The sequence below is a fragment of the Lithobates pipiens genome, unplaced genomic scaffold (genome assembly GCF_037356315.1).
Source record: "Lithobates pipiens isolate NorthernLeopardFrog02 unplaced genomic scaffold, aLitPip1_a1.2 Scaffold_7, whole genome shotgun sequence".
In the NCBI taxonomy this organism is placed as follows: domain Eukaryota; kingdom Metazoa; phylum Chordata; class Amphibia; order Anura; family Ranidae; genus Lithobates; species Lithobates pipiens.
Genome location: NW_027507892.1, coordinates 3,269,668 through 3,292,863, shown reverse-complemented (window position 1 = coordinate 3,292,863; position 23,196 = coordinate 3,269,668). Strand labels below are relative to the sequence as shown.

The 23,196-nt window shown below is 44.5% G+C and overlaps 1 protein-coding gene across 1 annotated transcript in view; it reads left to right on the top strand.

The window, feature by feature from the left end:
* Positions 1-231: 231 nt before the first annotated feature.
* Positions 232-23,196, top strand: part of LOC143959305 (synemin-like) — a 77,356-nt gene continuing 54,391 nt past the window's right edge. Inside the window, exon 1 of the mRNA XM_077467996.1 lies at positions 232-1,182. Within this exon, the coding sequence (XP_077324122.1) occupies positions 388-1,182 (795 nt within the window). The 5' untranslated portion in view covers positions 232-387. The remainder of the gene's footprint in view (positions 1,183-23,196) is intronic.

Below are 23,196 nucleotides of genomic sequence, written 5' to 3'. Positions count from 1 at the left end.
TGCCAATAGCCTGTCATCACACATTTCCAGTCGAAAAATCTAATCGTGTGTACGAAGCTTTAGTGTTACTTTATCTTTGATGTAAGTTTGTATCCTGTAGATGTAGTATCCTGTAGCCTCCTGTAGATGGCGATAGATTACCACCCAGAACTCAGCATATTTGTTCCCTTTCTGTTGTAACTCTTTTTGGAAAGTCCTGCTCAGAAGTCCAGTGCCAGTGAACTCCTCCTTATACTGTCACTCCCTACTGCATCAGAGCTCATTCCCTGTCACTGCACCAAGGGGCTCCGATGAGGAAAGGCTGATGAGAGAAGACTCCTAGAAGAAGGACCATTTCAACAGACAAACAAAAAGAGGAGTAAGGTAGGGTCCAAGTCATTTGTGAAGATGCTGTACGTACGAGGAGGATTTGGGGATGAGAAATCCCAGTTAAATGAACTGAACAAGCGCCTGGACCAGTATTTGTCCAGGGTAAGGCAACTAGAGACAGAGAACCATCACCTGATGGAAGAAGTCCTCAGTCTTCGCTCGGAGCGAGGGGCAGAGTGGTCAAAGGTCTACCATTCCGAGATGTTCGAACTGAGGAGGAGAATAGAAGACCTCACCGTACAGAAAGGCGAAGCTGAGCTACAGAGAGACAACCTTTTTCAAGAGCTGCAAGAATTACAGGAATTATGGGAACAGGTGAGGAGCATGAGACTCAAGATTGACCAACAGCTGGCCCAACACAAGCACGATCTGCAACAAGCGCAGAACAGTCAAGCCGCCTTGGAAAATCTGTACGTTCAGTTGCAGCAAGAGTGTCAGATGCTTCAAGGTTCCCATGAAGAAGAAATGATAGCCCTGAGAGATCAGGCTTTCCAGATGCCATTGCAAATTACCATGCAGGAGGTTCTACGACCCAAACTCAGCTTAACCGAGGTCCAGAGCTTCTCGCTGGAGCTGTCCGACTCATGGAGGGATGCTTTCGTCTTCTATCAGAAGAAGATTGAGGATCTAGAAAGCATCCTGAGGCTGAGCGAGGAGGACCGGTGTGGAGCAGAAGATGAAGTCACAATACACAGGCTGGAGTTCGAGAAAGTTCGCAAGGAATACGAGGAACTTCTGGCCCTCAAAACTAGGCTTGAAGATGAACTGCTTAGGATGAAGGCGAAGTACAGGTTGGAGGTGGAGGAATATCAGGTAGGTGGAGTAGGATCATAGATTCATATGAAAAGGTCCAATTTGAAAAACCCAACAGAACTTTTTTTAACGCTAAAGCGCACGAAAAACGCCTGAAAAATGCCCCAGTGTGAAAGGGGTCTTATTGTTCCCCTGCAGATAGACTGGTACAAGAGCTGCCCTATTACGTCATATCATGGCTCTGTCCTCCTTTATAACATTAAAGCCCAACTACTGACAGTACAAAGGGTTAACTGCTCTTTTAGTCTAGGGCAGGGGTCTCCACACTGTGGCCCGGGCCAGATCCAGCCTGCTACAGGTCTGTGGGAAAGGTCAATGCCATAGCCTCAATGTGTGCATATTGAGGATTCAGGTCAGTAAAAGCTGTCTATGGGCTCTGCTTTGACCTGATGTAAGGAGAGGCACTGATGTAACTGGGACTCTAATGAGGACCCTGATGTAAGGGGGGGGACTTTACTGGGGACCCTGATGTAAGGAAGGCTCTGATAGGGACCCTGATGTATAGTGGGACCTTAATGTGGATCCTGAGGTAAAGGAAGGCTGTGATATGGACATTCATGTATAGAGGGACTCTAACGAGGACCCTGATGTAAGGGGGGACTCTACTGGGGACCCTGATGTAAGGAAGGCTCTGATAGGGACCCTGATGTATAGAGGTACCTTAATGTGGATCCTGAGGTAAAGGAAGGCTGTGATACGGACATTGATGTATAGAGGGACTCTAATGAGGACCCTGATGTAAGGAAGGCTCTGATAGGGTCCCTGATGTAAGGGTGGACTCTAATGGGGATCCTGATGCATGTACTCTTATGGGGTCCCTGATGTAAGCAAGACTCTGATAGGGAGTTTGATGTATAAAACTGATTTTTGTGCCTGCAAATATTTATAAAATATACTATACGGCCCTTGTACTGAAAATTTTTGAGAACCTCGGTCTGGGGGGATGGTAAAATCACTTTTACTACCTGACCCTCCACTCACCTGGCAGACTGCACTCCCCAAGCTATGGACCCTGCATCAGTCTTGATGATGTCACAGGCACATGTCCACAGTATGGAGAAGCCTGCGTCTGTGTAGGACCGCGTGAGTAAAATCGCTTTTCCCCAAGCATAGCTCCCATCTGTCCCTGATTTGGAGGGACTTTCCCTGATTTGGAGCAAAGTCCCTCTGTCCCTCTTTCCTCCTCACTTGTCCCTCATTTTGGCCTGATCCATATAGTTGTATATAAAATGGACTTTCTATCTGTCAAAAAGTGTTTCCCGGGCTAAATCTTTCATACGATTTCTAAATTGCTGCATCTGTAAATTTCAAAAGCTGATATAAAGGAATAGTAGTGGTAAAAAAAAAAAAAAAAGCACTTGTGGGTTTAACTAATCAGTTTTTTTTTGTATAATTCTCCTTTAAGGGGTGTGGCGGGGGTGTGTGTCCTATGCCTGCATACTTTTGCTAATAGGTGTCCCTCATTCCCATCTCAAAAAATTGGGAGGTGTGCACTAGGCCTAGATATAAATGAGTAGTTACCCTTTGCACTGTGCACTGTGGACACAGCCCCACTGCTTAGGAAAACGTTTACTTTTACCGGAGTTCAGCTTTAAGTTGCAAGTGCAATCAAGCCAAGCTTCCAAATATGTGCTGCGCCCCTGACCCCGCCCCTTTTTGTTCCCCCTCTTTGGCGGAGAGTGGTCAGATCATAGCTCCCAACTGTCCCTGATTTCGAGGGACTGTCCCTGATTTGGAACAATGTCCCTCATTCCTCCTCATCTGCCTCTCATTTTGGTCTGATCTATATAGTTTTATATAAAATGCACTTTTTATCTTTCAAAAAGTGTTTCCCAGCACTAAACCTTTTATCCAATGTCTAAATTGCTGCATTTGTAAATGTCAAAAGCCAATATAAAGGAATAGTAGTGGTAAAAAATAAAAAAATAAAAAATAAAAAAGGACTTGGAGGTTTACCTAATCATTTTTTTTTTTGGATAATTTTCTATTAAGGGGGCGTGGCAGGGGGTGTGTCCTATACCTACATATGTTTACTAGTAGGTGTCCCACATTCCCATCTCAGAAAGTAGGGAGGTGTGGTCAGATCATCCATGCATGTCTGAATGTCTCCCGTTACCTGGCGTTCAGCTTTTATCATGTATTTGAAAAACATTTTCTTGTTTGGAACTTTAAGATGCCTAAAATATTTTAAAAAAAGCAAAAAAACAAACAAACAACATCATAGCTATGCGAGATAATAATAGTATCCTATAAATCATAATCCTTCCAAAGTCTATTGTGTGCTGCTTCTGGTAATAAGCCGCGAGCTCGTACACCTGCTATACACATAAGATCATCAGATTGAGCCAATGTAACCAGAGACACGGTGCATTACCCACATGTCCCTCATCACCCGCTTCTGGATGTTTGTACTGATGGAAGGCTTGATTTGCTGTGTAATATTTGGATTACATGGATACTTTTTTTTTTTTTTTTTACTTTTTGTAGCCAGTTTAGTAATACAAACACTAGACTAGAGCAGGGGTAGGCAACCCCCCGGCACATGAATCCTCTTTAAATGACACTCGGCTCCCTCCCCATCAGCAGAGCAGCGCAGGGAAGTGTCAGTGAAGCACTAATAATGCATTCCAATCTCACGATTCACCACACTGTACCTAGACTGGGGTACATACATGGTAAAGGATGGGAAACTGATTGGTTCTTTAACCTTGCTGTAGCTGCGATCGTCAGCTTTTGTGATGGGGAAGAGATTGGGTGCAGTTCTGCTAGGAAGGGGGGGGGGGGGCAGTCCCTGTTTCCAGGAGTCGTTGTCCTGCTAGCCCCGTCCACCATCTGGGAGGAAGATAACTCACCTTGTTGCCACTACCAATCTCAAAGAAGGGACTTCACTTTCCATGAGAAAACTACAATCAGGTGACAGTTTGTCGAATTACTGTTGAGCTTCTGAAAAAAAAAAAAAAAAAGCATAAATATATATATATATATATATAGATCAGTGATGGCGAACCTTGGCACCCCAGATGTTTTGGAACTACATTTCCCATGATGCTCCTGCACTCTGCAGTGTAGGTAAGCATCATGGGAAATGTAGTTCCAAAACATCTGGGGTGCCAAGGTTCGCCATCACTGATATAGATATATAGATATACTTTATTGTCATTGCATACATACAACAACATTTTTGCAAGTCCTCTTTACAGCAGCAATAAAAACACTTCTCAACAAAACCACACATACATACTCCTAGCACATGCCCACATATCTACCGTATTTATCGGCGTATAACACGCACTTTTTTCCCCTCAAAATCGGGGGAAAATCGTGGGTGCGTGTTATACGCCGATCACCCGCCGATTGCGAGCTCTTCTGCCTTTTATGCTGTTCTCAGCAGCTTTCCGCTATTTTTGGCTATTTCCGGCCACTTTCGGCTATTTTCGGCCGTTCTCGGCTATTTTCGGCGGCTTTCGGAAGCTGCCGAGAACAGCCGAAAGCCGGCGAGAATGGCCGAGTGCGGCCGAAAATAGCCGAGAATGGCCGAGAGCTACCGATCGCCGCCGAGATACACAGGACATCTGCTCAGTACCTCGGCGGCACCATTTTTAAATGGAAAAACTGCAAAAGAAACTGACAAGGCTGCAATGGAAGGCTGCAAATGACTGGGAAGGCTGCAATGGAAGGCTGCAAATGACTGGGAAGGCTGCTAATGACATGTAAGGCTGCAAATGACACTGACAAGGCTGCATTGATGGGTATTTAAATGTACGTTTTTTTCCTTAAACTTCCCTCCTAAAAGTTTTTTTCTTTAAAATTCCCTCCTAAAGTTAGGGTGCGTGTTATACACCAATAAATACGGTATTTAAATATATCAAAATATAAAATGTTATTTAAAAATACAATTATAAAAATAAATACATTTAAATGTTTTTTTAGAATTCCACATAGAATTCCTAATACACTGTACCTGATGGGATTATGGACAATACAGCCCTAGGGAAAAAAATATGCTTTAAGCGATTAGTGTGCGTTTTAAGTTTCCTATATCTTTTCCCAGGTGGCAATGCGACAAACACACTGTAACCTGGGTGGGTTGGATCAGTACTAATAGCTTTTGCCCGCTTTTTTAATCAGCTGGCATATGCTGTGTCCAAATTTGGTAGCTCTGTTCCTATATATATATATATGTAGCACTGACCCCCGAAGGAGCTGCTGGTTTGATTGGGCTTACCGTTACCTTCTTCACCTCGATTTACGTCTTGGGGTTTCCCATGGTAGATGGCCCAGAAACTTTAGAGACTGACGACAGATCCGCTTAAAGGGATTTTTATTTGCAAAAACTTAGTTAATGAACAGTCTCTCAGTATAGGATCAGAGGGTTAGGAGAAAAGTCCAGGTACTCTTAGTATCAAAGTCAACAATAAAGAACTTTCTTGCTTTTATTAAATCCAGAGAATAGCCATTCACAGCTGGATGTTCACTCTAGTTGGATAGTCCCTCTCACAAGGCCAACAGGGTGCTTAAATCAGGAATAAGTCTCTGCCACAGACGTTGTTGTAGAACACGTAGGAAACTAGGACTTGTAGAACACTCGTGTGGTACCAGTATCTTTCAGCCGGTTCGGCAATACCAACGAGACTGGATTCACTTAGGTCCTTAAGCCTTAACAGGCTCTTACTAAGAAGCCAACCTGTGCATGGCCTTCTTCTGAAGAGTCCTCCCCTGGATAGCTGCTGGGCCTCTCCACAACCGAAGACGGCACCGGACTACCTCTGAATCCTTTCTTTAGTTCCCTTGCCTCGGGCTAGCCAGCCCCGAGACATAAAGTCGGGTGGATCCGCACCGGGAGGACCAGGACCATGGAGTCAGAACATACTTCTGGACCGGAACCCCGAACCACGTGACATCCGCATCTTAAGTACCCTCTCCCAGACAGCACAGCACTGGGCTGGCTCTGAGAGAAAGTAACCTTAAAGCACCCAACCAGACTGTGTTTCCATGCCTGCTAAAAGAGACAGTGCCCCCTATGGCCAGGCTGAACACCCTATAGTCCAGTCAGACTGATGCTGAGGTCAAAATTTTGAGTAATTATACCAAAACCAAACTGCAGTTCAGGTGTAACATTAAAGTGGTTGTAAACCCATGGGGAGGGGGGGGGGGGGAGCACCCTGCAAGGCAAAGGCATAATGAGCTAGTATGCATGTATGAATCACTCACCTGAGAACGAAGCCCCCGAAGCGGTCCTCCGTCTTCATGTCTGCTTCTGCCATGGATCCCGGAGTGACTTCTGGGTCTCGCTGCTCCGGCGCTGTGATTCGCCGGAGCAGAGATGATGTCACTCCCGCGCATGGGAGCCGACACTCGCGGCATATCGCCGCAATCTGCGGCCTGCCCAGTGCGCCTGCGCTCCGCTGTCTATGGCGCATGCGCCGTAGACAGCGGTGGCTGTCTTTTTTAGGAGATATTTCTTGGACCTACAGGTAAGCCTTAATCTTGGTTTGTAAGGGTTTACAACCATTTTAAATTTAACCCATTTTAAATTTCAAAAACATAGCGCTTGCTCTTCAGGAGCCGGCGCTACATACATCTCTCTCTCTACAATCTCTCTCTCTCTCTCTCTCTCTCTCTCTCTCTCTCTCTCTCTCTCTCTCTCTCTCTCTCTCTCTCTCTCTCTCTCTCTCTCTCTCTCTCTCTCTCTCTCTCTCTCTCTCTCTCTCTCTCTCTCTCTCTCTCTCTCTCTCTCTCTCTCTCTCTCTCTCTCTCTCTCTCTCTCTCTCTCTCTCTCTCTCTCTCTCTCTCTCTCTCTCTCTCTCTCTCTCTCTCTCTCTCTCTCTCTCTCTCTCTCTCTCTCTACTATTACCAACCTCTACATCACCTACTCCCAACCTCTGGGCTCTGCGTCACTTACTACTGAACCCCGGCACTTTGTGTCCCTTTAAGCCACAGCCAGTATTCAGCGCAATGAAAATCGCACCCAATTTTTCTCAACAGCGGGGGGCCTGATCTTGTATACAGGCCCACTGCTTTCAGAAAATACCCCTGACCTGAGCTCATCATTGTGTATCCATTCCAGTATGTGATGTTGTATGTGACATCACATACATCCCATACACCCCATACATCACATACATCCCATACATAACATACATCCCATACATTACATACATCCCATACATCACATACATTAGATACATCACTCACATCACATACACCCCATACATCACATACATCCCATACATAACATACATCCCATACATTACATACATCCCATACATCACATACATTAGATACATCACTCACATCACATACATCCCATACATCACATACATCCCATACATTACATACATCCCATACATTACATACATCCCATACAAGCACGTGGGCTGGATGTGAGAGGTGGTTCAGCAGCAGGATGAGTGTGCCAGGACAGGTAGATGTGTCTCATCTCTGCTTCCTTTCACCACTCTGCATATCACGCATATCATAGATGAGAAGAGGGTACAGCGGTGGGGCAGATGAGCAGGAGGGTACAACGGTGGGGCAGATATGCAGGGGTACAGTAGTGGAAGATATGGTAATGGGGTTACAGTGATGGGGGCAAATGAGCAGGGGGTTACAGTGATAGGACAGAGGAGCGGGGGGGGGGGGGTTTAGTGATGGGCCAGATGAGAAGGGGATTACACTGATGGGACAGAAGAGCAGGGGGGTACAGAGGTGGGGCAGTTGTGCAGGGGGGTACAGTGGCAGCACAGAGGGGAAAAAGAGGTACATTGGTGGGGCAGAAGAGCAAGGGGTACAGAGGTGAGACAGATGTGCAGGAGGTAAAGTGGCGGGGCAGATGAGAAAGGGGGTTACAGTGGTGGGACAGAAGAACAAGGGTACAGTGGTTGGGCAGAAGTGCAGGAGGTACAGTGGTGGGAGCGATGAGAAGGGGGTGACATAGAAGAGTACAGTAGAGATGTGCAGGGGGTTAAATTGATGGGGCAGATGATCAGGGGGTTATAGTGATGGGGCAGATGAGCAGGGAATTATAGTGGTGAAAAAGATAAGTGGGGGGGCTCAGTGTTGGGGCATATGTGAAAGGGAGGTGCATTAGTGGGGCAAAAGAGCATGGTGTACAGAGGTGGGGCAGAAGAGCAGAGGGGTACAAAGGTGGGGCAGAAGAGCAGAGGGGTACAGAGGTGGGGCAGAAGAGCAGAGGGGTACAGAGGTGGGGCAGAAGAGCAGGGGGTACAGAGATGGGGCAGAAGAGCAGGGGGTACAGAGATGGGGCAGAAGAGCAGAGGGGTACAGAGGTGGGGCAGAAGAGCAGAGGGGTACAGAGGTGGGGCAGAAGAGCAGGGGGTACAGAGATGGGGCAGAAGAGCAGGGGGTACAGTGATCTGAGGTATGAAGGTGCAGGAATTGGGGCTGATCTAAGGCATGAGAGTGCAGGATGTTAATTTCTCACTACTCAAGTAGTTTACAGCATTTACTTTATTAAAGAAATCCTTTTCTTGATTGAGAATGTGAAGTTAACAATTTTTTGTTATAAAATCTGCACTCTCAATTTCTTTGAAAACATTTTTCTGCACACTGTACTGTGAGCCTACACCTGGACTAGAGGGTCCTATAGCGATCCTTCAAACAATTCCTTGAAACCCATTGGGTGCGATTCAAGAAACCATTTGTGACACTTTTCTGGTGTTATGGTGCTATTTAAAAAAGTCCTGCGCCTAATTCATAAAATATGTTTAACAATTTTGTTAAGCGGAGTTCCACCCATATAAAAGTCAGCAGCTACAAAAAGTGTAGCTGCTGACTTTTAATAATCGGACCCTTACCTGTCCCACGGTCCTCTCTGCGGTGCCAGCATTGTGACTGTGGACGCACGGCTGTGGCTTCAGTATTTCTCTTCCCCATCTTAGCACGTGCGCAAAAAATCATTTGTACATATGCGGTGCCAGGATCTGAAGGCTGGTCACATCTGCACATGTGCCATAAAGGTCAGGGCAAACAGGGAGGTGGCGCACACACATGCGCTAGGATGCTGTCGGCTACTCTACTTCAGTGGTTGCTGGGATGCTGTTGGCTACACAGCTTCACTGGTTGCTAGGATGCTGTTGGCTACATAGCTTCATCGGTTGCTAGGATGATGTTGGCTACACATTTTCACCGGTTGCTAGGATGCTGTCGGCTACACAGCTTCACTGGTTCCTAGAATGTTTATGGCTACACAGCCAACAGCATCCTAGCAGCCAGTGACACTGTGTAGCTGACAGCATCCCAGTGACACGATGCGTCCTGGGCCCTGCAAAAACATTAATGCCCCGGACATTCCGACCACAAAATCTGTCTGATTTTTTCTGACGGACTTTGGCCGAAACTTGTGTTGCATACACACGGTCGCACAAAGTTGAAGGAAAATCCGATTGTTCTGAGCGAGGTGACGTCAAACACATACATCGGGACTATAATCGGACCAGTAGCCAATAGCTTTCGTTTCTTAGTTTGTGTGGCACTTTGTCCGTCGGAATTGTCTACAGATGATCGGAATTTATGCGATCAGATTTTGCTGTCGGAAAAATTTAGATCCTGCTCTCAAACTTTGTGCCTCGGAAAATCCGATGGAAAAAGCCCACACACCGTTGGATTTTCCGACAACATGATCCGATCACACATTTTCAGTCGGAAAATCTGACAGTGTGTACAGGGCATGAGGCCCTTCATGCTGCTACCCACCATGTGTCCATGTTATAAATTCATATATGGTACTTGTTTCCAAAAGGTAATTGAACCTGTCACCGACATTGGCACCGGCACCAGCACAATTCTAAAGAGTATTTGCAACTCTCTTTATGCATTCCAGGTATTTGTTTTTTCAACAACCAGTCACCGTGACTTGTTTACCACATGGGGCATTTATTGGTATTTGCATAATGTAAGATAGGGTTAGATAGGGCGGAGAAATGCAGACATATGTGAGCTGAAAACCAAGATAAGGACAGGCAGCAAGACCTACTGCCAAATGAGATTAGGAGAATAAAATGCTGGCTTTAATGTGCTAAAAGATAACTACAGATTTCTAAATAATTTTTGCTCACCCTGGAGTACCCCATGAAGTCAGTGAATGGTACAATTTTCTTTCCCAGGTTCTTCTAAACTTGATGGTTTAAGTAGGTGGGGGACAATTCTGACCCAATTCTGCCCTGAATCTGATGCTTGTGGTAGGATTAAGCTATTCAAGGCAATCCTATGGGGTGATAAGGAACACTTCAAACTATGGAAACTGTTACCATTTGCTAGTTAGAAAATAAAATGAGAGGAAATTAATACTTCCCTTTTTTCAGAAAGATGGCATGCAACTCAGTCCACAAACAATGAAATGGTGAACTCACAACAGGTTGATTAGTTAGGGCTGCTCAGTGTTTCACAGAATGCTGCTCTGTTACTTCCCCCTATCCTCTAGAGCAGTGATGGCAAACCTTGGCACTCCAGATGTTTTGGAACTACATTTCCCATGATGCTCATGCACTCTGTAGTGTAGCCGAGCATCATGGGAAATGTAGTTCCAAAACACCTGGGGTGCCAAGGTTCGCCATCACTGCTCTAGAGGGTTCTAGAAGTATAGTAAGGACAGAGCCAGCAAGCTGAATATTTATGGCACTCCAGCCAATCCCTGGGGGGGGGGGGGGGTTATGTCCAGAAGGTGGGAAGAGACCCCATAAATAGTCTGAGGCCTGAGCAGCAAGTGCTGGGTCCAGTCCTGCATGAGGAGACCCCTGTGAGGGGGCTTTGCTCCCTGGTGCATGACCCTAGAGCAGTGATGGCGAAGCTTGGCACCCAAGATGTTTTGGAACTACATTTCCCATGCTGCTTCACTACACTGCAGAGTGCATGAGCATCATGAGAAATGTAGTTCCAAAACATCTGGAGTGTCAAGGTTCGCCATCACTGCCCTAGAGGAAGCCACGAGGAAGACACAGAGGTCTCAGCTAGGCTTAGCTGGTGGGCCTATTCGCAGATCCGTGTCCAGGGATCAAGTTGGGCCTGGAGAAGCTCACTGGAGAGAACTAGGATGAAGTTGGTGGGAGTCCAGCTGTCCTTTTGTGATGTGAGTCTACATCTGCATCACTACAAAGAGACTAGTGGATAATGACAGGAGGCAACCGATGACCCTGTGGCTGAGTGAGTAGATGACCCACAGTGTTGAAGGAAAGTGACTGTGTCATTTTAACTCTGGAAGGCATACAGGTCACCAACAGCATAGAGATCCTGTGGGACATTCAGTGGTTTGAGCAGTGCAGCCAGTAATTGAGAAGTCCTCAATTTATCTAGTTTATTAACAGATATGAACAAGGCCAAGGATAAATTCAAGGAAAAAAACAAGCTTAAAGAGGTGTTGCCACCAAAAAATAAAAAAGTGTTTAAAATTCTTAAAAAAAAAAAAAAAAAAAATTTTTTTACTCACCTCTAAATACCTGTTGCTAGGGGGTCCCTCGTAGTCTGCCTTCTTCCTTGCCTGGGCTGGTGACATCACTTCCCCTCGCACCGCACAGTCATCTGGGACCTGTCACGTGTCCCAGATGACTGTGCGGCGTATCACAGCGCCCTGCGCTGCTCGCGCATGCGCAGTGGGTGCCCGGCTGTGAAGCCACAGCCGGGTGCCGACAGTATGAATGACGGCGCCGCGAGCAGAGCGGGGAACGAGGGGGGGCTTCGTTCCCCCGCATCGCTGGACCCTGGGACAGGTAAGTGTCCGATTATTAAAAGTCAGCAGCTGCAGTATTTGTAGCTGCTGAGTTTAAATTTTTTTTTTTTTAGGGGCACCCCACTTTAACTTACCGACCAGCCCGCAGATAACCAAGTAAACCTATATAACAATATGCGTTAAAAGCAGGGGTTTAGTCTGCACAGTGCACACATTTGCAAATGCATGCGTTGCCCACAGAGCCTCGCCAACCCACCCTGGTATCTGTGGTACCTAACACTAACTTGGTGGGAAAATAGGACTGTATTCACCAACGGCTCCTATGGGGGTGCACTACACGTCCATGACCCAATTTGGGTCCCAACCCATAGCTTACTCTGGTATGTTCGGTTCTTGTTAGATTGTGCAAACCACGAGTTGAAGAGTAATAGTAGATGATGCTTCTCAAAGGATAAGTAAGATAGTTGGCTTGGACTGGCCAAAATTAAAGTGAACCTACATTTTACCCATCCTGGTCAAAGTAATGGGTTCACTTTACAGTAGGAGCTCCTAGGAGCATTTCCATCCCTTATCCATGCTCCCCCATCAACCAATATGCCACCAAAGCCCTCGGAAAAAACAAGAATTTCAGAGTATGGAGGGAACCCATGACTGTCTCTACATCCCCACAAAGCAGAAGCCAAATAAAGGAATGAAAGGTTCTCTATGGGTCGTACTCCAAGGTTCCTCAGCAGTCATGATTTAAACACTTCTAGTATAGTTAATATGCACTCATAGCTAAAGTGGTAATCTGACAAAATGTCCGGGGGGAATTACATCACCTGGATAAGTAGTTGATGGTGTAATTTCCTGCGACATGGAATTTTTATATTTCTTTAGACTTAACAAGAGAGAGTGTGGAAAATGTACAAAACAGACATCGCCTGCATGTTCGAATTTCCTTTCCAGTCCTTTACTGGATATTTGCAAAAGTGAGACTATTTGGGTACAGAAGAGATTATGAAGTGCAAAAAAACCAACAAATATTTAAAGCTGAAGTTTAGGTATGGCAATCCGCTTCCTTAGGAAGTACAGGGAGGTAAGTATTTGTAACATGTACTGTAATGTATTTAAAGGTAAGTATCTCCTTACTGTTAGATTTAAAGTAGAACCAGGGCCGTCTTTAAGGCAGGGCAAAAGGGGCAGCTGCCCTGGGCCCTGTCATTGTTGTGGGGCCCAAAGCAGCTGCCTCATACTTGCCAACTATGCCAGTTTACATTCCCTTGTCCCTTGAAGTTTTAGTCCTGTGCTGTGTCCTGATATCTCAGTGTGAAGTGCTGCTACTAATGCTGCCCAGCTCTGCACTATTGTTGTGTACAGATGACTCACCTGCAGACCCTGTGTTTACATGTAAATGCTGGCATTCATATGTAAATAGCAGTGACATGCATATGTAAATAGCTGAGGCCAACTGCATTGATATGTAAATAAAGGCAGCATTCATAGGTATATCATGCCCCCCTGCAGCGAGGAGAAGATGTGCTGTAACCTATAGCAACCAGTGAGAAGTATTACTGTACAGCAATCTCTAGCAGCCAATCAACAAGCAGAAATGTGCTGTAACCTCTAGCAACTAGTCAGTGAGCCTTAAGGAGTGCTGTAACCTCTAGCAACCAGTCAGCAAGCAGTAATGATATACTGTAACCTCTGGCAACCAATCACAATCGCTGCCTGATCTGATACAGTAAACTGATTTTAAGTCTAGCTGCTATTTATTATGTATGTCTCAGAGAAGGTGGAGAGCGAAATTGCATGGGGGGAGGGGGGCCCTAAGAAAATTTTTGCCCAGGGTCCAATCAATATTAAAGACGGCACTGAGTAGAACTATAGACAGAACTTTTTTTTTTTAATTTTGCATAGAGTAATGGAGGGTTATAAACCCTGTCAGGTTTATTTTTGCCCTCGTTGTCCCAATGGGGAGATTTACCTTCACTTCCTGTCCCATAACCAAAACAGGAAGTGAGAGGAAATTGTTATTATAATTAGTGGTGCATCGAAATGACAAATTCCCATGCCCGAAACCGGGCACGGGATGCACTTGGCCAAAAAACAAAATAGACAGTTTAAAAAAAAAAAATTAGAATTAATGTGGCTGGCGATTTACATTGAAGTCAATAGGATGCGATTTTGCATTGAAGTTAAAGTGGTTATAAACCCTTACAACCAACTTTGACCTACAGGTAAGCCTAGATTAAGGCTTACCTGTAGGTCCAAGAAATATCTCTTAAACCTACACGGTTTAGGAGATATTTGCCGAAAGACAGGCACCGCTGTCTACGGCGCTGCAAATGGCGATATGCCGCGAGTGGCGGCACCCTGTGCGCATGCGCGGGAGTGACATCATCGCGGCTTCGCCGAATGACAGCGAGACCCACCAAGAAGATGGACGCTCGGAACTACAGGGGACAGCGGTGACTTCGCTGGCTCCTGTGTCAGGTAAGTGACACATAATGGGCTACTATACGATGCGATGCATAGTAGTCCATTATGCTTTACCTTTGCAGGGAATGAAAGAGGAAGTAAACTCATCAGGGTTTACTTCCTCTTTAACCACTTGGTTGCTTACTGGGCACTTAAACCCCCTTCCTGCCCAGGCCAGTTTTCGGCTTTCAACGCACTGTACCCAAATTAAATTATTATAATTTTTTCACACAAATAGAGCTTTCTTTTGGTGGTATTTAATCACTTCCAGGTTTTTATTTTTTGCTAAAAAAAAACAAAAGACCGAAAACATTGAAAAAAAAAAAAAACTTTCATAGTTTTTTATCAAATTTTGAAAACAGGTAATTTTTCTCCTTCACTGATGAGCATTGATAGGCTGAACTGATGGGCACTGAAAAGGCAGCACTGGTAGGTGGCACTGATAGGTGGCACTGATGATGAGGCACTGATTGGCAGCACTGACGGGCATTGATTGGTGGCATTGGTGGGCACTGGTAGATGGCACTGATGTGCAGCACTGAAGAGCACTGATAGGTGGAACTGATGGGCACTGGTAGGTGACACTGAAGGGCACTAATTGGTGGCACTGGTGGGCATTGATAGGTGCCACTGGTGGGCAATGGTAGGTGGCACTGGTGGGCACTGATAGGCAGCCCTTATATGTACTGGTGGGTGCCACTGTTGGGCACTGGTAGGTGGCTCAGGTGGGCACTGATAGGCAGCACTTATATGCAGTGGTAGGTGGCACTGGTGGGCACTGCATAGCAGCAGTGGCTCTCTATGATCGGGACCGATGTCCCTCTAACAGAAGCCCGCAATCAGCTTCTTTTTTTTGTCCAGCTGTCAGCAGGGGCTGGGATCGGCCCCTTACCCCGATCTGTGATCAGCCGGGTCTCATTGACTCATTTATCACAGAGCACGGGCACCTCAGGGGGAGCGCAGTCGGCAATTAAGCTCAGCGCTGTAGCCAACTTTTGGCTATAGTGGGGGCAGAAGGTGCTTAATAGGATGCCATTTTGCATTGAAGTTAATGTGGCGCCATTTTTCATTGCAGTCTATGGAGGCATAATTTTTTAATTCTAAAGGGGCGCAACTTTGCAATGCAGTCTATGGGGCACGATGTTGCATTGAGGTCTATAGGACACGACTTTGCATTGAAGTCACTAGGGGGTGTTTTTTTACATTGAAGTCTATGAGACGCCATTTTGCATTGAAGTCTATTATCTGCACTTTTATTTTCTACCAGCAAAATTACCCTATTTTCGGCTGATAGTTGGACAATTTCCATTATATTACTTTTCTGTGGACAACTCAAAATTTGGGATTTTCTATTACTTTCACTATCTATGATAATGGTAAACAGGACAAATAAAGAGGGTGAATCTCCTTAACAGGGGCACAGACAGCAATAAAACCTGACAGGGCCTCTAATCCCTCTCTACTCTATTCAAAACTAAAAAAAGTTTTGCCTTTCGTTGTACTTTAACCACTTCAGCCCGGAGGATTTTACCCCCTTCCTTACCAGAGCACTTTTTGCGGTTTGGCACTGCGTCGTTTTAACTGACAATTGCGCGGTCATACGACACTGCACCCAAACAAAATTGACGTCCTTTTTTTCCCACAAATAGAGCTTTATTTTGGTGGTATTTGATCACCTCTGCGGTTTTTATTTTTTGCGCTATAAACAAAAAAAGAGTGACAATTTTGAAAAAAAAAACACAATATTTTTTACTTTTTGCTATAGTAAATATCCAATTTTTAAAAAAATATATATTTTTTTCCTCAGTTTAGGCCGATACGTATTCTTCTACATATTTTTGGTAAAAAAAATTGCAATTAGCGATTATTGATTGGTTTGCGCAAAAGTTATAGCATCTACAAAATAAGGGATAGATTTATGGCTTTTTTTTTTTTTACTAGTAATGGCGGCGATCTGCGATTTTTTTCGTGACTGCGACATTATGGCGGGGGGGAGGGGACTCACAAGGGGAGGAGACCGATCGGTGTTCCTCTGTACTGGGAACACACCATCGGTGTCCTCTCCACTGACAGGACGTGGATCTGTGTGTTTAGACACACAGATCCACAGTCCTGCTGTGTTCCCGGGCAATCACGGGTGCCCAGCGGACATCGCGGCAGCCGGGCACACGCATCGGGTCCCAAGCGATGCCTGCGCCCCCTAGGCGGCCGGGAATCAGAGGACGTCATATGACGCCCACCCAGGATGGGAGATCCCATCTGTGGGCGTCATATGACTATAGGCCGGGGCTGAGGTGGTTAATTTACCACCTTCGAACCACTTCTCTTATACAGTGGAACCTTGGTTTACGAGCGCTGTGGTTCATGAGCGTTATGAAAGACGAGCAACTTTTTTTTTTTAATTCTGACTTGGTTTATGAGTGTTGTCTCGCAAAACGAGCAGAATTCAAGCTAATGGGGTGTACAGTGCTGCATTTGGCCAGAGGTGCGGGGGCGCTCCGCGGACACTCGGAACGGTTCAGAGCTGTTAGGAGCCGTTCGGAAATACTCGTAAACACTCGGAAATACTCAGTTCTCGAGTGTTTCGGAGCTGTCCCCGAGTATTTCCGAGGTTCTCCGTACCCCCCCCCCCCCCCCTCACCTCTTACATGCGGTATTGCATGTAATAGAAGTCAATGTGGAACGAATTATCTTCATTTCCATTGACTACTATGGGGAAACTCGCTTTGATATGTGAGTGCTTTGGATTACAAGCATTCTCCTGGAACGGATTATGCTCGTAATCCAAGGTTTCACTGTATACCTATACTCCACCCTCTTGTTAAACATCCTTTAACTTTCCATATTGAAATAGATGCCCACACCTGCTCATTCCTCTCTGACTCAAAGAGTATCTCGATTTTCTGTTATCTGCTAAAAGGGACAGCACACCTTTCCAATCCAATTCCATGAATAATTGGGAATCGGAATTACAGGTATCTCACACCCTAGATCTTCCTGGAAAATAGCATTTACAACAACAACTTGGTGTCCCATTATATCGACCATTGGGAATTATACCAGAAGGTCCTACACCTACATACACTGCATCCATATGAAGGCTTAGAAGAGATGTAAGGATTTTTTTTTTTGCAGATCCATACTTACCTAGGTGGATCAGCCCTGCTGGACCTGCCCCCCCCCCCCCCCGCTCTAAGACAGAACTGAGCGATCATACACCACCGGTCGCTCGGTTCTCAGGGCTCTCTGCTCCGCTCACTGTAGCGCTGGGCTGTGGAGGGGACGGGAGCGGCTCGCTGAGTGGCTGAGCTGGGTGCCCGTCCAGGCATGTGGGCCTCACCTCCCAGCTTTTTGAGATGGGAACGAGGGACACCTATTAGCAAAAGTGTGTAGGCAGAGGACACACCCCCGCCACGCCCCCCAAGGAGAATTATACAAAAAATGATTAATTGAACCAAAAAGTGCTTTTTTTTTACCATAACAATTTTTATATTGGCTTTTTAAATTTATAAATGCAGAAATTTAGAAATTGGATGAAAGGTTCAGCGCTGGGAAACACTTTTTGAAAGATAAAAAAGTGCATTTTATATACAACTATATAGATCAGACCAAAATGAGGGACAAATGAGGAGGAAAGAGGAAGAAGGGGGCTTTGTTCCAAATCAGGGACAGTCCCTCGAAATCAATGACAGTTGGGAGCTATGATGCGGGCCGATGCTAACCTAATTGTTGCGATGTTGCCCGAGCCTGGACCGGCTCTGTGACATCAGCCAACAGCGAGCTTCAGCCCGCTGTCTGCTGAGAACAAATCACAGGAGTGCTGATCAAACTGCACTCCTATGATCCACAGGAGAAGTCCAGGCAAACCTACAAAGGTGGTGCACACTACGCCTTGAGATATTTTCTAACTCAGTGTCCATCGAGTGTTTATTAACAGGTAACTCCACTTTCATTGGAAACAAAAATTGCAAATGATAATAATATAACATATACAATTGCTACACAAGTCATATTGTGATTGAATGTTATTTAAAAAATTACCTTTCCCTTTCAATCTGCAGTCACAAGTGCAATATGGCCACTAGGGGGTGTTTTCTACACAGAATGTATACAGATTAGCCCCAGGTATGTAATTTCCTGCTTGTGTGATTGGCTCACTGATTTTCCCAGAAGTCTGCACTAAGACACAAGTCGGACATCAGGCATCCCCTGCAACACAAATGCAATTTTTGGTGAGATACTCTCAATAGGAAATCTTGTCTAAAGGGATGCAGACTCTGCCACTTTCCTCATTAGAGCCCAGCAAGTGAAGCAGCTCGTTGATAATTATGAAAGATTAGACTCACTTTCTACCTGGACACAGACAAACACACAGGGATTTTTTTCAGAATAACAAAAAGTAGGAATCTACAACAAAGTTTTTTTAAATCCCTGCAGTGTACAGAGATCACCCAGAGGGGAATTTTTTTTCTCAACAAAAGTGGAGTTACTCTATAACTGCTTGCCGCCCACGCTATAGCTGAAAGACGGCTACAGCACGGGCCTTAATTGCTGGGAGGGCGTCCATGGAGTCCATAAGATCCCGGCCCCTTACCACGTGATCAGCTGTCAGCCAATGACAGCTAATCACATGATGTAAACAGAAGTTCCGTAATCAGTACTTCTTTTTCCCGCAGGCTGTCAGCGTGAGGGGGGGGGGGGGGAAAGCCGATCTCTGCCTTCTGTCAGAGGGACATCAGTCCCCCACACAGAGAGCCATGTCTGCCTCATCAGTGCCACCTACCAGTGCCCACAGTGCCACCTACCTTTGCCCACCAGTGACACCCATCAATGCCCACCAGTGATGCCAATCAATGCCCATCAGTGATGCCAATCAATGCCCATCAGTGCCACCGATCAGTTCTGCCCATCAGTGCCACCCATCAGTGCCCATCAGTGCCACCTCTCAGTGCAGCTTATAAGTACTACCTATCAGTGCCCTTTAGTGCCACCTATCAGTGCCTTCCAGTGCCACCTATCAGTGCCCTTCAGTGCCACCCATCAGTGCCACCTCTCAGTGCAGCTTATAAGTACTACCTATCAGTGCCCTTTAGTGCCACCTATCAGTGCCTTCCAGTGCCACCTATCAGTGCCCTTCAGTGTCACCCATCAGTGCCACCACATAAGTGCTTATCAGTGCCACCTGTCAGTGCCCATTAATGCCGCCTTATCAGTGCCACCTATCAGTGCCCATCAGTGCAGCCTCCTCAGCACATATCAATGAAGGAGAAAAATTACCTGTTTTCAAAATTTTCTAACAAACTTTTTTTCAACATTTTTGGTCTTTTTTTTATTTAAATAAAAAACCCAGCAGTGATTAAATACCACCAAAAGAAAGCTCTATTTGTGTGATAAAAATGACAAAAATGTCATATATGTACAGTGTTGTATGACTGCGTGATTGTCATTCAAAGTGTGACAACGCTGAGAGCTGAAAATTGGTCTGGGCTTTAAGTGCCCAAGTAGGCAAGTGGTTAAGGGAACCTATGACAATATTGAAAAGTGAACCCCTTCCACCCCCCATACCCCCTATGATATAAACGTTTAAGATATATTGTGTGTTACTTTTGTCTGGGGTGCCCAACCTTTTGTAGAGCGAGGGCCACTTAAGCGACTTGGTAACCGGTCGCGGGCCACAATGAGTGGAGCGGGTGGATGGCATGTCCGTGTCCGCTCTGCATTTGCAGAGCGGACACGGATGCAGCCCACGATACTTTTTAGAGGATCGTATTGGAGGTAGAACACAAGTCAGTTTATGTCTGCCACTACTTAGAGGTGAATGGAGGGTCCATTTGGTCGGACTGTTGGACTGACCGTGTGAAAGGGGTCCAAGGCTGCTTTCACACTGATGCACTGCGGTTTACCCGCACCACGTGTGCAACGCAGTGTACCTTTGGCTTTCCTGCAGTTTGCAATAGACTTCTATTATATTCTGCAGGTTTGGTGTACTTTCAGAAAGCTCACCAAACTCTCAGGTAATAATACAAGTCTATGGCTCAGTGCAGGTAACCCATAGGTAAATTGCTCTGCACCTGCGGATCAGTTTGAAAGCAGCCCAGTAACCACTGCAGAAAAGATATGCCCATATATACTCTGTGATTTTAGTAATAAACTGATCTTTAATAACAGTATTCTTTCTATTCTATCCCAGAGCAGGAGGTCTCGGGCCACATCAGAGGGCTCCGCGGGCCACATGTGGTCCCCAGGCCACTGGTTTGGCACCCCTGGACTATGTGATGCATTACAATTGCCTGTTACCTTATATATACAAAAATGTTATTATGTTTCTTTGTAAACCTGAACTATATTTAACTCAAAACAATAAAATATTTTAAAAGGAAAAGTGAACCCCTTGCATATACAGTGTACTATACTGTATATATTAAAAGTCTTTAACAACAGGATGTCATTTACTCATCTTAACCACTCGTCTACCTAGGTACATTTATCAATGGCATTGTAGACAAATAGCTTCGTATCGGCTTTAATAGCCATCAAAGGGCTTTCTGATAAAAGTAATCCAGGCAGCTCTAGAGCCACCCCATTAATTTTATGGGGCTTTCAAAGTGCACCTAATCCCCTTCCGGCAGCATCTATAGTGGCTCCTGGGTTCTTCCGTTCCTCCAAGGAGCTCAGAACCATGGGAAACAACCTCCAGAGAGGAGAGATTTTGTTCCCCAATCCTGCAACTAAGGACCACAGAAGCAACATATATTATGTCACTAGCGGGACCACAGCTAGTGTAGCCAAGGGTGCTGCTAACTAAGCAAGATCTGTGCTTGATTAGCTGTATTGGAGGGCAGGGGAGACATGAGCTGTCTAATAGACCCTTCATGTTTCTATGAAGAGGACATGTCACCTGCCAATGCTGAAACATATAGGGCTTCTTGGAACCCTTGTGATAGCAATACAGTTAAAATATATTTTATATATATATATTTATATATATATATATATACATATATATATATATATATATATATATATATATATATAATATAAAATAAAAATATTTTTAAAAAAATGAAGAACCGCCCCGTTACCCCCCCCCCCCCCCTCTCCACTCACACACATACCATCTAAAATGTGCATCGTAGGGCGAACATCTTTATGTAAACATCAATTGCACCATACTCGTGAGGTATAGACACGAACGTTGGAGTGAGAGCAATAATTCTGGGGCCATAATTCATTAATTCTAAATTGATAACCTCTAAAGATTTTTAAAGTGTCACCAATGGAGAATTTTGGGTTCCATATATTCTTGCAATTCCACAATTTTTAGCTTCGACATGTTTGGTATCTATCTACCCAACGCAAACCTCATCTTTTATATTTTACAAAACAAAAATGGGTATAATATTGTGTTTTTGTTTGCAATAAAATTCCACTTTAGTGTACTTTTTTTTCCTGAAAAATATGCGTTTGACTATGGAAGAGCCCTGGGGCCATCATAAAAAAAAAAAATTCTTACAGAATTCTGAACTTGAAAGTCAGAATTCTGAGTTTGAAAGTCAGAATTCTGAAATTAAATGTCAGAATTCTGAGTTTGAAAGCCAGAATTCTGAGATTGAAAGTCAGAATTGTAGGTTTAAAAAAATAAAAAATAAAATTCTACAGCATATGGAAGAGCCCTGGGGCCATCAAAAAAATAAATAAATACAGAATTATGTTTTTATAAAAAAAAAAGTCAGAGTTCTGAGTTTTAATCTCAGAGTTCTGACTTTGAAATACAGAATTCTGACTTTTAATCTCGGAATGCTGTTATGGAAGAGCCCTGGGGCCATCATAAAAAAAAAATTCTTACAGAATTCTGAGCTTGAAAGTCAGAATTCTGAGTTTGAAAGTCAGAATTCTGAAATTAAATGTCAGAATTCTGAGTTTGAAAGCCAGAATTCTGAGATTGAAAGTCAGAATTGTAGGTTTAAAAAAATAAAAAATACAATTCTACAGCATTCCGAGGTTAAAAGTCAGAATTCTGACTTTCAAAGTCAGAACTCTGAGATTAAAAGTCAGAATTCTGACTTTCAAAGTCAGAACTCTGAGATTAAAACTCAGAATTCTGACTTTTTTTTTTCAAAAACATAATTCTGTATTTATTTATTTTTTTGATGGCCCCAGGGCTCTTCCATATTTGACAAATATCGTGCGACAAACAAAAAAACAGCAACTACTACCATTTTATTCTCCGGGGTCTCTGCTTTCAGAAAATATATAATTTTTGGTAATTTCTAGCACAAAATGCAAATTTTAACAAAAAAAAAAAAGAAATAAAAAATTGCCCCGGTAGGCAAGTGGTTAAAGTGACATAAAAACCTTGTTTACCAAAAATAAATATTTATTTCTGACCGATACTGTCTGCAACATGCTGATAAGACCTTCACTGTATAGTATGGGGCTGGGAGTCTTCTGATTATAATCCATCATGACGGTACGAGATCAAGAAATTAAAATGCTGGTGAAGGCAGATACTGCAGCATCATATCTAGGAAGGTGACTTAATCCAGCTGTCATTTTTGCAATGTAATTCCTAGTTTCAGTAAATTTTTGCTGCAGATGGCAAGACACGTGGGTGCGGAATATTATCTTTTAAGGCTGTAGACAAATAGACATCATACAGAAGGGGAAAATATTTATTTGATACCCTACAGATTTTGCCCACTTACAAAGAAATGAAGGGTCTATAATTTTATCATAGGTGTATTTTAACTGATAGAGACAGAATATCAACCAAAAATCCAGAAAAAACACACAATACAAATGTTATAAATGGAGTTGCAGTTCAGTGAGTAGAATTAGGTATTTATTCCCGAAGCAAAACATGACTTAGT